This window comes from Lycorma delicatula, chromosome 8 (assembly GCF_047948215.1).
Source record: "Lycorma delicatula isolate Av1 chromosome 8, ASM4794821v1, whole genome shotgun sequence".
NCBI classification, from domain to species: domain Eukaryota; kingdom Metazoa; phylum Arthropoda; class Insecta; order Hemiptera; family Fulgoridae; genus Lycorma; species Lycorma delicatula.
The window spans coordinates 123,415,781-123,432,603 of NC_134462.1; the positions used below are offsets into that span (position 1 = coordinate 123,415,781).

The 16,823-nt window shown below is 27.3% G+C and overlaps 1 protein-coding gene across 7 annotated transcripts in view; it reads left to right on the forward strand.

Annotated features, from left to right (window-relative positions):
* The window catches only part of PAN3 (Poly(A) specific ribonuclease subunit PAN3), a 67,037-nt gene that overhangs the window by 3,024 nt on the left and 47,190 nt on the right, over nucleotides 1-16,823 (forward strand). For 2 of the 7 annotated variants that reach the window (XM_075374236.1, XM_075374233.1), the window contains exons 2-3: nucleotides 6,674-6,751; nucleotides 10,257-10,347. The exons of 1 other annotated variant lie outside the window; for it this stretch is intronic. In XM_075374236.1, coding sequence (XP_075230351.1) covers nucleotides 10,345-10,347 — 3 coding nt within the window. In that variant the 5' untranslated portion in view covers nucleotides 6,674-6,751; nucleotides 10,257-10,344. The remainder of the gene's footprint in view (nucleotides 1-6,673; nucleotides 6,752-10,256; nucleotides 10,348-16,823) is intronic. 4 more of the 7 variants (XM_075374238.1, XM_075374240.1, XM_075374234.1 and 1 more) reach the window with 3 other exon arrangements.

A 16,823-nucleotide genomic window follows, 5' to 3' on the forward strand; every position in this document is an offset into this window, starting at 1 on the left:
AGAGATACCGCTAATAGGTCCAAATGGTGATTTGTAGTTAATGTAATATCAATTAGATGGGATACTAAATAGTTTCCAACATGTCTTCTCAGTTATTTAATTGTTGTACTTAAGAGGTAGTAAGCGAGTGTTGTTTTGTGCAAAATGGATAAAATTGAAATTTGAGCAGTAATAAAATATTTTGAATGAAAGGTTTAAACCCGACAGATAAGGAATTATATTTAACATTAAATGAATCTTCGCCATTGTTTTCGATGGTAAAAAAGTGGGCAGCTGAATTCAAATGCAGTCAAAACTCCATCTTTCATGATGAGCATTCAGGATGCCCTGCAACTGCCACAACCAATGAAAACATCGCAAAAATTCACTATATTGTATTAAAGACGATTGAAGATATGCAAGCTTACAGAAATTTCAAAAATATCAGTAGACTGATGGCCATGATTGATAGATCTGGATTTGGTTATGTGGTTTCAACAAGATAATGCAGATCCTGTTGAGCTAACGATGTAACGGCTACAATGCAAATAAAAATCAGAGGGAGAGTTCTTTCATGAGACAGTGTCAACTGCCTCCATGATCTTATTGCTTGACAATGGTAGAATATTTTCTTTGTCACATAAAAAGTACATTATGTCCTAACAATCCAAAACTATTAATGAGACAACATTCAATTTCTAATTTTTCAACCATATTTATGCTTAAATGTCGTTGAAAATTCTAATAAAAGGGCAACTATATGTAAAAATTACTGCTTCCAATATCATTTTTCATGCATAGTTTTAATTTGTTGTATCATTATTTGAAATAATGTTCAAGGTTTTCTAAATTTAATTATGTTTTATTAATAAAAATTAACCGGTAGTTTATTAGAAAATGTATTATTAACTAGTTTCCCATCACAGCTTTACCTGCTGCTCTGTGTGGTTACTTGCATTTTCTATAGCAGTCAATCTTTTTATTTTATGTTTTTAGTTAAATAACCAGAGGCAGGTGCAGCCAGTCACATACAGTAATGGTGGGATTGGCTGTGTTGGTTGAACTGCAGTGCTGTTTGCACACCTTAAAAAAATTTGAATTAAAAAAATCTGAAAATGGTTTTTAAATCATTATCTGAAGAGTATTTGTAAGTTCAGATCTACTGAGTATCTCGTTCAGTGAAGTCAGGATTAGGAAAATTTACAAATCATTGTTCAATATTTTTTCTTTCTTCAACCACTTTCAAGGTCAAATTTCAAAAATATAGAAATTCGTTTATTGCAATGAAGATTAAACTTGCCAAAAAAAACAGGGTTTCAAAAAAAAATCAAAAATCTATTTTAACCTTTGAAACTTGGAATTTCAAAAAATCTAGAAATTGGTTTTTAGATATTCACATAAATATTAAATACATACACAAAAAAAAATTAAGCTGATATGTCCATTTGTTACTGAGAAATTAAAAAAGAAAGTAAATTTCATTGTTACTGCATTTTACCTCTTTAAACATGGAATTTAAAAAAAAAACGTTTTTAGAGTGTAATTACACCATATGAAGAACATGTATACCAATTTATCATCAATAGTTTTTACTTGGTGTTGATTATGAATCACTCATGATAGGTTGTCTTCAATTTCAATTAGACCTCTATTGAAAGTACTTCTACTGAAAAATATCTTTGGAGCAGCTTGCCGTAAGACGAAGCACGAGAATTTAGCAGGTCGCCATGTAGCAGCCCAAATGAAAAGTGCAGCACAACAACAGATTATTTATTATTTACATGTTTTAATAAATAATTTTTAATATTTAGACAATATTTTTGAATAGATCGAGAGAGTACCTGCTACATGTTAAAGTTAGCCTACAACTTATTAACAAATACTATGTGTGATTTTTGAAAATCAGATGATTGTTTACAGAGATGTAAGAGCACCCCATTGCACTTCCTAAAACAGTGCCTCTGGGGCACCCCATTTGTTTCCAATTGATGGGGATTATTGGTGCAGCCTCCAAGGTGCTCACCTTCTTCGCCCTGTAGCCTCACACGTAGTCCCATGGGAAGCCCGTTATTGTTAAAGAGAAGTTTATTTAATATTATTTTATTTAACATAAATTTAATCGTATTATTTTTGTAATGTTATTCATTCGATTGTTTTCGAATCATTCAATTCAAACCCAGTTCACAGTTCACTAAAGTTTGTGCTTCAATCATCAAATCTCCACTACTACATATACATATATTTTTTTGTTTCTTTTTTCTTTTGAGATGAATATATCAAAAAACCTTAGTTATGCCAAGAAACATGAGAAAAATTTGGTCGTGTAGTTTTTTATCCCAAACAAGCAAAATCCTTCCTCCTTATATAATAATGTAGATTAAGGCTATAAAGACTATAAAATATTTTGAAGTTAATAGATTGGCCTAGAACAAAAAGGATTACTGATCTGTTCATGTAACCCAGTCAAATGATTTATGAAAAAATGTTTCATTTTTGTGATTATTGAAAAATATATAACATTCCATATTTTATGCGTTAGTTAATATACATAAATTAATTTATAACAAACAATTTTAAAATAGAAACAAATTGATTCATATTGATGTTTTAATGCAATTTTAGAACAAATATTAAGATATTCTAATTTATTTATACATACACACATCGTAATTACAACTCTGTGATTGTACGAAAGATTTGGGAGTACAATAAGCCTGTCTTACTATAACTGTTATATGCTGGAAAGACATAGAGGGATTGTGATTTTCTTCTCTTTCCATGGAGGAGATAATTCAGAACTCAGACACATCTGTTTTTTCAAAATTGCACCATCTACTGGCCACCATTCTGTTATTTAGTTTTATTTGGTTCTAATTACCAAATAAAACCAGGCCAGGAATGTATGTTCAGTAAAAAAATATTAATATTTTTAATTTTGAATACTAATATTCAGTAAATGTATAACCAATAAATCCAGGAATGTAACCAGTTATCAATACAAGGCAGCTCCCAAACCAGTCAATGAAGCTAATATAGATTACATATAAAATATATATTCAGTTTAAAAAATGAAGTAATTAAATCAGAAAAGTTGATTGTAGATGGAAAAGAGTCAAGTAAAGTAGAATTTCTGGATGGATGTAGAAAGAATTTTTTATTTATTTAAAAATGACGTGGTAGGGAACTGGTAAAAATTGTAATAAAATTGATTGAAGTACATAGCAGGAAAGGAAGAATTGTCAAAGAAGTGTAGTGTAGTAAATGAGAGAAAACAGTAATTGTAGTGTTCATAGATATAAAGTTTTGAAAAAGTAAATACTTTAGTTATTAAAATTCAGATCAGCAGTGGAAGCTACAGTTAATGAACATATAGGTAGCCTCGTTTATAATTTTATGAAATTGCACATAAAAGATCAGATCATTTGTGTTGAGACGATGATTATTAGTTAAAAAACAGACATTACAAATATTAACATCCTGACCCACGTATGGGAAGACACCTGCTTGTGATAATCCTGGTTGCCACACCATCTCCGTTCCTAGCCCCGATGGGCTGCACCCTCTAAACTTGATATCACAACACTGATATTAGTTTGGCCTCTGTCAGGATGTTACCAATGCAAATACCTTAGAGACATTTCCATCAGTGTATTTACACAACCTGTTGTCGCCTTTGTATGGCCTCTTCCAACCACAGCCGCCTACTATAACTTACAACCCTCAACTATCAAATTAACAGATTCGTGGAAGCGCAATCCTCGCGCCTTCCTTAACATTGAAGGTTTCTCACAAAGATTCTTCCTATAGCTAACCTTCAATTAGGGTATACAGTCATTACTTGTGTCTTTAAACACCAAAAATACTATCCTCATACCAACTAAACAAATATTGATCACAATAATGACAGTTTTGTTGTATAATTCAATTTACTTAAAGTCCTCTTGATTTACTTGAAAATCAAAAAAACAGATTAACAAATTTAATAAACCTCTAATAAAAACATAACCTATCCTTTACACCCTCCCACACTGCAGCTCCATCACTGAGTTCTCCTCACAGCCATTCTTATCCTAACAAATATGTAAGCTAACCAGGGCTGAATGCCAAAATACCTATCTTCACAAAATAAGCACCTAGGTGGGGCTGTAGCCACTCAGGTTGCAATTCTATTTATACATCTATAACAGCATCAGACCTGCTCAGCCATCCTCCACAGGGCTAAGAATCTAAGGAAGCCAGCACCAATGTTCCATTCCCTTTTGAATTTCCTTTTAACTTTCAGATCAAAATCACAATTGATCCTCGCAAAGAATACCAGAAATAATAAGGATCGCCTCTCAAGAGACAGTCCTATGAGCACCAATCACAGATAACAATAGGAGATTCTGGACTTTCAACAAAATATTCATATAACATTTATACCTCATTCAATGAGCCCAATCAGGTGCAGCAAAGAGCATTGTAGCTTTGCATACACCCTCATATAGATAGAACACTATGGTTCTGAAATTAAGCCCCAGTTGGGATAAACTGCTCTCCAAACACCGAAGAAAGCAGAACAAGTCTTTTTGGCAGCATATTGAAAGCAATTTTTTATAATTCTAAACATTTTGATAACTCATCAGTCAAAAATCTTGATTTTGTGTATATTTATTGGCATCTGTTTGGATTTAATTGTAGGAGTAATTAAACATAAAATCATTGAATTTGGGGAATAAAAATTTTTTTATGCAAGTAATATCATCAGATACACATACTGTTCAATAAAAATAATATGAAAAAGCATTTTTAAAAATTCACTAAATATTCCCACGTCAGAAAAAATTGTTTTTATTACATTTTACTGTTTCAGTATATCTAAAAAGTTTTCTCTAATAATTGTGTTTTGGAAAGAAAACAGTTATCAATCCTTAACTGAATGATTACAAGGTAATAAACTCCAACTTTTATAAAATAAATTTTGTATTAAACTTGATGATTTTTTTCAAAATTTGGTCATCAAATATATCATTAAGGTGCAGCTGTCATCAGGTGCAATTTTTCAAATTTAAAAAAGTGCATTTATACCAAAAATACTGTGTCATTTGAGGTGCTGATTGTTTTATAAATATTATATTATTATATGTAGTTATTTTATGTATTTTGAAATAAGTTGTGTGAGTGATGATGATATTTCCTTTTTGCTGGGAGATAAGTTAAATTTTTTAACTTCTTTAAAAGTTCAGTTCCATTGTTCATTGCTTTTTTAATCAGAATTTTAAGCTGCATAATGTAACATAAAATATGAAATATTTGTAAATTAAACAATATTTATTTAAATTTTGGAAATAATTACAGAAGTATTGAAAACCGTTATAAAGTACAAGTCATAACTAGGTAGCAATGACTAATGAATCATGCATGATAAAAAAATCAAAGGTTAAAGAGCTTGTTTTATTATTACTATTTTTTCTTTTTAATATAAACTGTAATTAGTATAAAATTAGAATGGAAAAAAAATTAAAAGTTGTAATGTTTTTAATTCTGGATAAAGTTGAAAAATGTTATTGCATGCCTAAATTATGTCAGATATTTTGTAGAAATAAAATAGAATCTACCTATTAATGTTATTTAATAGATTTTAGAAAAGATAAGAATAGTTAATGACATTTAATAAATGTAGCTTTGAACTTTCAAATAACTAATGCCCTAAAGAAAATAAATAAGATATCTAATATCACCTAATTAAACTATTGTTATATTATAATGCCATTTATTATTGCATCTTAATTATTTAGTTTTTATAATTAAATAAAATAAAATTTAAAGTCATCAAAATTTGTTTATATTTAGTATTAATGATATTCTATTGTAATTTTAAAATTGTATTTCTTATAACCTGATGGTTTTTAGTATATCTGGAATATCTTAGGAAATAGCATAATTGAAAATAAATATATTGAAATAAGAAAAACATGTCAACACAATTTTTTTTCTAAAATTTTTGCAGTGCAAAACGATACCACCAACTGGTAGAAGTTAACAAAATAACAAACACCTGTATCAAAGATGAACCTCCAGTACTTTTTTCTTTCTTTTTTTATAAATAACAGATGAACAAAGAATAGTTAACAAAAAACAATACATATTTATTCACATTACAGTTACTGGCATGTAGAAAGTTTTCTATTGCTGCAAGCAAGAGTAGTTTAAATTGGCCCATTTGAACACGTGAACTTAAAAACAAAAAATCTTTTAAAATTGCTTAACATATTTAACAAAATAATTTTTTGGGGGGGGGGGGGGGAATTTGGGCAAGATAGTAAGCTGCATTTCATCACAAACTGATAGTTTTGCAATACCTATAATATCAAGAAGTAGTGTCCTGGAGATTGAAGGTGTGAAGTAATAATGAAATCTATATATTTATTTATAAATGCCAAATTATCAAAAATGAATTTGCAGTAGAAAAATGTTAATTAAATATAATCATTATTTTTTGTTAGAGAGGAGCAGACTAAAAAAAAAAACTTAAGAGATATGTAGTCTGCATTTAGGAAAAGAAAATAATTGTGGAAGATTTTGTTGTATTGTTCTGTAGAGAGTATTATATCTTGTGATTGTAGGTGTTTACTGACTGATTTAACTGAAATTTCAGATAAACATGAAAAAATATAAACACAAAAATATATTGTATTTTTTTTTTTTTTTACAGTAAAGCAACTATTACTGAAACTAAAAGCTGAAAATTTTTCATATTAATAGGATAAGAAGAACTCCATTCTATCAAGAGGTACACATTATTAATATTTTATAAAATGTTAATAATAGATTTTAAAAATCTGAGGAGAAAGAGAAGTAAAGTGATTTTCTTTTTTTTTTGTGTACAATCACTAAATAAAGTATTTTCTTCCCAAGAAAATAGATAAAGGACCTCCAAACTCCAACTTTATTAATCACAAAAGTTATTTGATTTTAAAACGCTGTAATTATCAAACCTGTAAAGGTTATGGAATTTGCTGTTGTTCAATTTCATATTTAACTCTTTATGATTAAAAATGACCAAGTCGCATATTTTTAGATGTTTGCATTTTTGATTCCCTCTATGAGAGTGTTAGTTTGTAGTTTTTTTTATAAATTTCTTTATTAACTTTCTAATGAAAAAAAAATTGAAGCAGAAATTTAAGACTCTCGCTACTATTACTGTAATTGCCAAAATTATAAAAGTCAGTTATTTTATTTTTATTTTTTTTTATTTTTGTACATTATTATAATTAGTGGTTTAATTTTTATTCATCTATAATTATTAAAAATTTCAACATATTTAAAAAATGAATTTTCCTAAAAATTTACTTTTTGTCTTATTCTGAAATACAGTTTTTATTTATTCCTTACTTGAAAAACTAAAAAAAAATGTTATTTAGATTTTTTAACAAAATTCACTGCAGCTGATTTATTTGCAGAAAATATTTTAGGAAATGATTAATTTCTTTCATATTTTGTCCATAACGGTAAGTTATTGAGCTGTAGTAAAGAATGAATGTGCTAATTGTAAGAAAATTCCTGTAAATCACCAATTTCTAGGTTTTTTTTTAATAAAGACTGGCATCAGTCTTTAGTCTAAGGGAGTTTAAAAATGTAAAAACTTTCTAATAGCTTTGTTATTATTTATTTTTTATAAAAAGTAAAACAAAAACCCAAGTTATGGGAATTCTATAAACTTTAAAGAAGGGATCTGAAAACTTTTTTTAATAAAATCAATTATTTTTTTTATTTTTAAAATCTTGGTTTACTCCCTTTCATTTCACCCTGCTAATGCTGTGAACTCCAAACTATTCATTAGGACTTCCAGAATTTTAAATAGCAATTAAAACTATTCATTTCAAATAAAAAATCCAGCCATCAGGATTAATTATTTCCTTATCTGATATTTTTTCTATACTATAAAAAAAAATCACTTGTCAGGTGACGTGTAGACTAAAAGTCTGAAAGCACCTCATTTAATTCAACGATTGGACAGTTAACTATCTAGTAGTATTACAGAGCTTGCATAATAAGCCAAAACAGTAGGACATTTTTGTTTAAAAAATGTTAAACAGTACTGTGGGCAGCTATAACTTGATTAACAGATGACATCAGAATAAAAGCTGCCCAGTTTAGGCAATGAAAGCATTTGAAAATTGGGATATTATTTTGAAAAAAAAGTAAAAATTTTGTTTATATAGAAAACTGGTATTGAATGGTATATATTTTTTTGTGATTAAGTATTCTTGTGAAATTTCACAATGCAAATAAATTATCCATAATCAATTGGAGATGGAAACTACTTCTGTGAGAAATTAGGTTACTTTGTCATTATATTCAGAGCTGTGAAATTTTTGATAATCTAAATGCAGTAGACAAATTTTTGAATGATTGTTTTACAATTACTGATATTTTTGCATCTGAACTATGGTTTATATTTCAAATTAATTTTTTTATATCGGGTAAAAGCAAAACTAATTTTTTTAAACTTATTTGTGTATTATATATATATATATAAATATTTTTTTTCGGAAATTAATGCTTTAGTTTACAGACATAGAATGGTTTTTTATTGAGATGCTTTTCTTTTAGGGTATTTGCTTGTCTTTTAGCTTTCCAGAATTTAAAACTACAGAGTTGTTAATATGAAATGATTATTTTGCATTCTTGTGTAATTAAATTTTTAATTGTGGGTCGATGATAAAATGTGTAATTACATTTTAGTGGTGTATCTGAGATATTGTCTGTGTAGCTATAGACATTGATCATTTTTTGAACTGGTGGGTATTGGCATTTAAACAGGCCTTTCATGTTCGATTCGCAATTTGTATAATATATTTTTAGTTTCTATCTGTGTTTTGTATTGTTATCTGATTGTAGTTTATGTCTAATGTGCAACTATGAACTAATGTAATAACAATCTTAATTTACTTTATATTAATTTTTATTTGTGTGATACGCATTAAAAAAAAAACTTGTTATACAAATAAATATTACATTTTTACAAACAATTATTGAATAAAAAAGTGGTATTTATCTTATGCAGTTTTAAATAACTTTTATTTGATCCCATTAAATTTGATTTCTTGATGTTTTGCTTCATTTGGAGTAGTTTCAGGTTTGATTTTTTTTTGGGTAGTATGGAGATGTTTTAAGGGGGGTTGAAATTTTTAATATTCATGGTATTAGATAAATGTGTGCGTGTGCATGCGCAAATGCAAGTTATGTGTATTGTAATAAATATTTCCAAAAGATACAATCCATAGAATGAAGATGTAAAACTTAGCTTGGTAACAGATGGCAACAGTATACTCAGATTAGTAGCACATAGCACCTCACTTGGTTGTCTATTTGTCTCAAATCAGCTGATTTCAAAGACAAGAGTTCTAAGGTTCAAATTCTAGTAAAGGCAAAAGTAACTTTTATATGGATTTTAATACTAGATCGTGCATACCAGTGTTCTTTGGTTGGGTTTCAATTAACCACACATCTCAGTAATGGTCAGCCTGAAACTGTACAAGGCTACACTTCATTTACATTCATACATATCATCCTCTGAAGTAATACTTTATGGTGGTTCTGGAGGCTAAAATGAAAAAAAGAGTAGCACATAGCAGTTGAATTAGCCTTGTCATGCACCACGTCAATTCAGTATTAACTTTTTTTGTTTTTCAATGATGAGCTTCTGTTTGTTGCAGGTAGCTATTTTGCACATGACTTTCAAATGTGTAGAAAGAAACAATTTATATATAATTAAAAAATGCTTCACAATCAAAAGCATTTACAACATTGTAGTTGGTTTTTTTTTATTATGAAAGATGGATATGCAATATTGGATCGTGTTTATTATAAAGACAATTTTATGTGAACATTCAAAATAGTTGAATTTTGAGCATTAAAAATAGATATTTTTCCTACAAGCAATCGATATACATTTTTAGTTTTTCCTTTGGATATATGTTTAAAAATGCAATATTTCTTTATAATACTCTTACACTTGATGAAACAACTAAAATCGAACATGAGATTCCAAACATTAGTAGAAAAATGTGAATATGTTGGCTGTGAATCGATGTCGATATGTGTTTATATATTTGATATTTCAGTTGTCATATGTTTCAAATATGGAGTGTGTTAAGATGTGGTTATTTTTTGTGTATTTGTAGAATATTAAAGTTATTATCGTTTGTCGGTGGATTTTAATTTATATTGACAAATGTTGATGGTGTTTTGCTATGGAGGCCTTTAGGTGTTCATTGTATCTTTGTTTACAGCAGCAGCATCCCATTTAACTGATGTAAAACAACGCAGAATCTGAAAAGTTCAGTTTATATGCGCTAAGCAGTGGGCATTCTGCGTGTAATGGTATGTTTTGTTTTAATTGTTGCAAGGACTACAATTATCTTGATTCTTTTTAATTCGTAAGCTATTTTATTTGAGCAGCTGTAGCGTATGTAAAGATCTGTAGATAATAAAAAGAATAAATAAGTATTACTATTAGTATTCATTGATTTTATTTTTTTATCATTAAACCTTGTGTAGGAAGAAAATTAAATCGTACCATTTTTTTATATCTTAGGTATTTGTCTATTAGGTTTGAAAAATGTATTGTTTATGACCTTTTGAGATACAGTACATCTTTTATAGTACCGCTTATGCTTAGATTTAAAATTATTTAGTTATATTTCATATCTAAACATCTTCGGTAATAGCAATATAGTCATTCATAAAAATATCTTTTTGGTTAGATGTTAAAGAGAGTTTCTTTTCATCTTGACAAATGCAGCATTACAGGCAATATTCCATCATGAGTGATACTTGTACATCAGTACTCTATGTTACTCTAAATTCCATTGTTTGTTTGTTTTAACTTATAGCAGCAAACAAATATACACATTCCAGTCAACAGTTATAACAATCAAATTTAGTAAATTATCCTTCTGATACTGATAGATAATCAGTTTACATATTTGTAATTGAGTATATGCCTTCAAGATCAAATTATATGTTCAATAAGACGGGACATTTTCATGAAATTGATATCATATGTTGTCAATGCAGTGCAAATGTTAATTGCATACATTGTATTTTATGTGATTTAAACTGTTTTCGTAAGTATAATACTTATTACATAAGTTATTTTGCAAATTTCAAATTTGCTGAAAGTTAAGTTTTGTATGTGCCCTTCTTCAAGCATTGTATTTAATTATATATATATATACAATCTTTATTGTTTCTCTTACACTTAAAACATCACAAAGCATTGTTTAGAATATTCAATTAAATATATGTTTTGTGAATGTTATTTGTTGCATTTATTAAATATTTATGGCTACATTGCTTATTATGATTTTTTTTTAATGATTATTGTATAGTTTATAGTTCTGAAGATTAATTTTGTCAATTATGATGAAACTTTTAGCTATTGTTTACTCTCTTTTTGCTGATTGCATTAATTATGTTTTGTAAATTAATAACACATTTTTATTTCCTTATAATGTATTTATTACAATAGAATTGATTGTATTTACATTTAATTTAAATATATATGTTCAATTTGAAAAATCTACGGTTAACATTTTTATTAATGTGAAAATAAACGTAATTTTTTAAAGTTTTTCTTCATTTAATCTTTTTATCAATACAATTATTATTGTTAATTAAAATAGAAAATAATCAATTGTGAAATTGGCAAAATATTATTATACAGTAGTAGACTTGTTCATCAGTCTTTTTTTCCTTTAAATATTTTTAAAAAAATATTTTTGTTGAATTTATATTTTGTACTTATCTGGTATATCTAAAGTATCTAAGGTTTATATCATAAAAAAAATATGCATCCAAAATTTTTATAGATAAAATTATTACTAATGTATTTCATTACCTAGTTTTTCATTGTTATTATTCTTTAGTGCCTTTAAAAATTTATTATAAAACGTATGTTTTGTATCTTTAGTTAAAGAAATTTTATTTATTTTCTTAATTTCTCAGTCATTGCCGTTAGTTTTTCTTCAAGTGAAAATTATGTTGTCCATGTCAGTACTAGGTGAGCTCATCGTGACTGATATCTGGAAGGGAAATTGTTATTGCACCGTATCATTTAAATATTCTGACCAAAATGTAAATGGAATATATTGTATAAATATATGTATATTTTACAATAATTTGTCGTACATAGCTTTGTTAAATTCATACGTAAATTAAAAGTGCATTTCTGAACAATTTCATTTTCAGATTGGTAAGTGTCCTAGAGTGACCTGAATCAATTAACTATTTTTTTCTCTCTTCGATTGGTAACAGAATTTATTCTATTAAGAACTGTTACTTAATTTTAAATTCATTTGTTAAGTTAAATAAATTGTTCTCTCTTTAAATCAAAACAATTTTCACTTATCTTTTGACATGCATTTTTGAATTAACTTTTTACTTAATGAAAGTAAATTCATAATTTTTTGTATTATATTTTGTTTTCTTTTATCCAGTACTGGTGGTTATAAACATTAATTTTTTTTTAATGTATTTTTTTTTAACTTTTTCATTGTGGCTGGAATAGAGTAATTTTATTCAAGACTGAATATGTATTTGATTATTAGCTTACCAAATTAACATGGGCTTTTTTAAAAGACCTAATTTTTAAATTTCATTATAAGAAAATAACTTTGGCTTTTTGATGATGTAAAATTGTTAATCATTGTGTGTTTTAATGTAATTATTATAGAGATGTATATGAAAGATGTTATGATTTGTCAGAATTCTCTTTGATTTATTTCAATATTAATTTTGACATGTATGATAAAAATATATGTATATACATATATATCCCAGTAAATAAAATTATTTGGTAAATGTTTTCATAATAGATTAATTAAGAATTTAAAATGATATTTATGAAAAAAGGTAATTTTATAGAATAAACCAAACCTTTGGTAATTTTAAAAACATAAACGTAATTTTAATATCTATATAAAGGCTCACTGTTAGTGGTTTAATGGAATATAATTCACTTTAGTTTACTTACAGTATGTCAATTTTTCTCTATTTTTAGATAAAAATTATTACAATTATTTTTTTTTCTTTAATACTTTTGAAGAAAGAGTTTTTGGAAAAAGAATTATGTTACAGCATAATATATATAATGCTGTAACTTTTGTTTAAAACATGTTTTGTTTAATTTAGGAGATTTCATAACTTTTTTAGTTGATCATAGTGTTTACCAAATTTTCTCGGCAAATGCATTAAAAAAAAAGTAGTGAAAGCTTGTCAGTTATGCAATTTTTTCCAGAATATTTTAAAATTTAATTCTTTAGCAGTGCTAAGATTGTGGTGATCCTTTTATAGTTTTCTTATATTTTGATATGTGTAAAAAAGTGCTTGAAAAATTAAATTTTTAATCTGTTTGTTTATTTATAGTTTATGATAGATTATTCTTATAACCCTAGGTAATTTAATCAGCTGTTGCTGCTATAGATTGCGCAACTTTAGTTGGTGATAGAAGTTTTTTTTTTACTGTTTTTCATAGAAAGAACAGTGTTACTTTCAGCTGCTTGGTGTAGTGGGGGGTGAAAATGAATTTTCTTCACATTTTAAGATATGAGGGATACGAAAATATCATTCACTTAAATTATGGGTTATTTATATATATATATATATATATAGAACTGTGTATGAGTATAAATTTTTTTGGCTCAATAATTTCCAAAACTACTAGATCAGGCCAGTACTAGAGTGGAACAAGTTAAAAGCGTGTTTTGTGATGATGCAACTGAAATGTTGATGTCTCTTCATCTGTGGTATCTATTGTTAGCAATATTATTCAGTGCATTTAGGTAGCATTACCACCTACTTTGAGTATCATGATGATGGGTTATGTTTTTGAGCAGGGCAAAAGAAAATAAAATAAAATTACAAAGATTTAGTCAATTCCAGTGCGGAACCGCACAAGAATTTTTTTTATGTATGAATGAATAAAAATTGATCTTGCCATAACCATAATTGATTTTTTTATCAAACAAAAAAATAAGAGGACGTTCTTAATGCAAATTATATTTATGTATTTTTATTACATGTAAGTATTTTCAAGCCTCATTTTTTCCAAGTGAATCTGTTTTGATTATTATTAAATTATATGTTGATGAATTTTCTCTGATAGTTCTGTAGTAAGTTTCTCTGGAGTGGAAGAATGTTTAGACAAAAATAAATCTTAAAAATTTGTCCAATTTTTTTAAATTTGTTTGTCATTGTTACTGTTCAGTATTGCATTATTGTTGTTCAATTATTATATATATACATTAAGACCCATAATTGTAGTAGTTGTAGGCTTCCCGACATGAGAAACTAGTACCTCCTGAAAATTGCTCTGGATTTTCAGGAAAATAGTAATTTATAGCACGGTTACTAGGTATAATGAGGAATGTAAGCAAATTTCTGATGCCTTTTTACTGAGCCAAATGTGACTCAGTAAACTGCAACTGACACGTGGTGGGTGTTTTTCCTACGGTGTTAGGATGAGCCAAATATAACTCATCATCACAAATCAGCTGATTTCAAAGTCTAGAGTTCTAAGGTTCAAATCCTAATAAAAGCAGTTATTTTTATATGGATTTGAATACTAGATCATTGATACCAGTGTTCTTTGGTGGTTGGGTTTCAGTTAACCACACATGTTGGGAACGGTTGACTTGAGACTGTACAAGACTACACTTTCTTCATTTACATTCGTATATATATCATTCTCATTCATCCTCTAAAGTAATACCTTACAGTGGTTTCGGAGGCTAAAGAGAAAAAGAAAGATGAGCCAAATATACTGACATCAGTATTCTGATTCACTAGTATTTTATTGCTCTCCTCACCGCTGGGACTTACTGTTTATTGAAGATCATTAATTTCTTAGAATGTAGTTCTGACTATGTTAGTTGTTCAACAGATCTTTTACATGTGTCATAATTCTAAGAAAATTAGAGAAACTGGTAAATATAAGAAGAAAATTAATGTAGTTCTAGGAAACCATACATTATACACACAGTCTCCGCTCAGTAGAGGTTGATATATAGCCAGATGTTCAAAGTATTTTCCTATAAATTTCAGGAAAATAAGTTGAAAATTTTTATATTAATTTTCCCTAAATGTTCAAAGTTATTTGAGGAAAAAAATTTGATTATATTTTATTTTAAAGTATGTATATAAACTTAAAATATTACAAATTCTTCCATTCCAAACAGCTTTATTTCTTGTCCTGTAGTAGGCTCTTTATGTTGTTTTTTTAATTTCTTTTCTTAACTTTACCAAGACATAGTTTATCCACTTTTTTATTTCTTGTTAAAAATGTTTTTTTCATATAAGCAGTGTTTTTTAGATTTAGTTATAATCAAACAGTTTTTTAAAGTTAAAGTGAATAAAACCAGTAAATTAAAAAGTCTAATAAAAGTAAGTAATTAAAGTTTTTTCAGTCCACCCTTAAATTTTGAAATTGCTGCCAAAATAATGTTTTGTAGATTGTTGGTAGTTATTTGTTTTTAAATCAAGTATCTTCTAGACTTAAAAATATCAAAATAGAAAGAAAGATGATTGAAAAACTAAGTTTTACTTCTAAGTTTTACTTTTTAACAATTTTTTAAAAGTCTGCTTTAATATTTAGGATGTTAAATTTTGTTATTCATAAAAATCATTATTGTAAATACATTAATTTAATTTAAACAAGTATTATGTAATTTCATCAGATTTATATCTTAGATTAGTGATTTGACAACCATTGCAAAATGTAGAGTTATAAATATTTAATTATACATTAATTATTCTTAATTTAATTAATATATCCCTTTTTCAAGCTTTTATCTCTATTAAAAGAATTTTTATCATAAATTATTAATTTAGTTTTATTACATTTATAGTTTGATTACAGCACTATGTTAATTTACTGTCTTAACTTTGTTTAATTTACATTAAGGAAATTGATTTATTGAAAGAATTTTGATAATGATTATTTTGAATGTATGCTCGTGTACAAATATAAATGTAAAAATTAAATAAAAATTTGTGGCTTTTTATCAAACTAATTTGTGGCATTTTACTTTATTGTGTAGTTTTTCAAATTTCTATTTGATTTGTCCTTTTCATAATACTATGTGCAAAAAGTTTGATATTAATTTGTTCTTATGTATTCATGTGTAGACTAGACTAAAAAACTTTTTATTTCATACACCTAAGTCAAAATTCTTAGAAATTTGTTTCTCTTATTTACATTAATGCTGTTATAATATACCTGACCATTTTTATTGAAAGCTATTCTGAAAAAATGAATGATCTCAGGCAAGAAGCGTGGAAATGGTTATATTATCTTGCCTTTCAGTGACAGACCAATGATTCATAAATTTCTTGCCAGGACGAGGACCTCAAGATAGTGAGCGACTATATTAAGTAATTAGTATAAAAGTCGAATTTTTTATAAATGTATATTTTTAACAGACTTCAAAAAAGGAGGAGGTTCTCTCAGTTTGTCTTTTTTAATGTATTTTATGCAATATTGCTGATATTACATAAATTGATTTTGATAATCTTCTTTGATCAAAAGAGCATAACTTTTAATTTTTTTGCCGAGATCTATCACTGCCCTGTCAAGAGTTGCACCTTCCATTTAAATTTTAACCAAATCTGATGATAATCTTAGGAAAAAAACCAAATGGCTCAACACTCTTAACTGCTGATCGCTTGGACCAGTACAGTGTTGCTCTCTTGTTTCCTGCATGACTTGGATATTAATTACGGTCTATATTATCGTTGTTTAGTCTCTGAGTAAGTGTTGACTTTCTTTCTCTTTTCTTCTAAAAATAATTGTTCCTCAT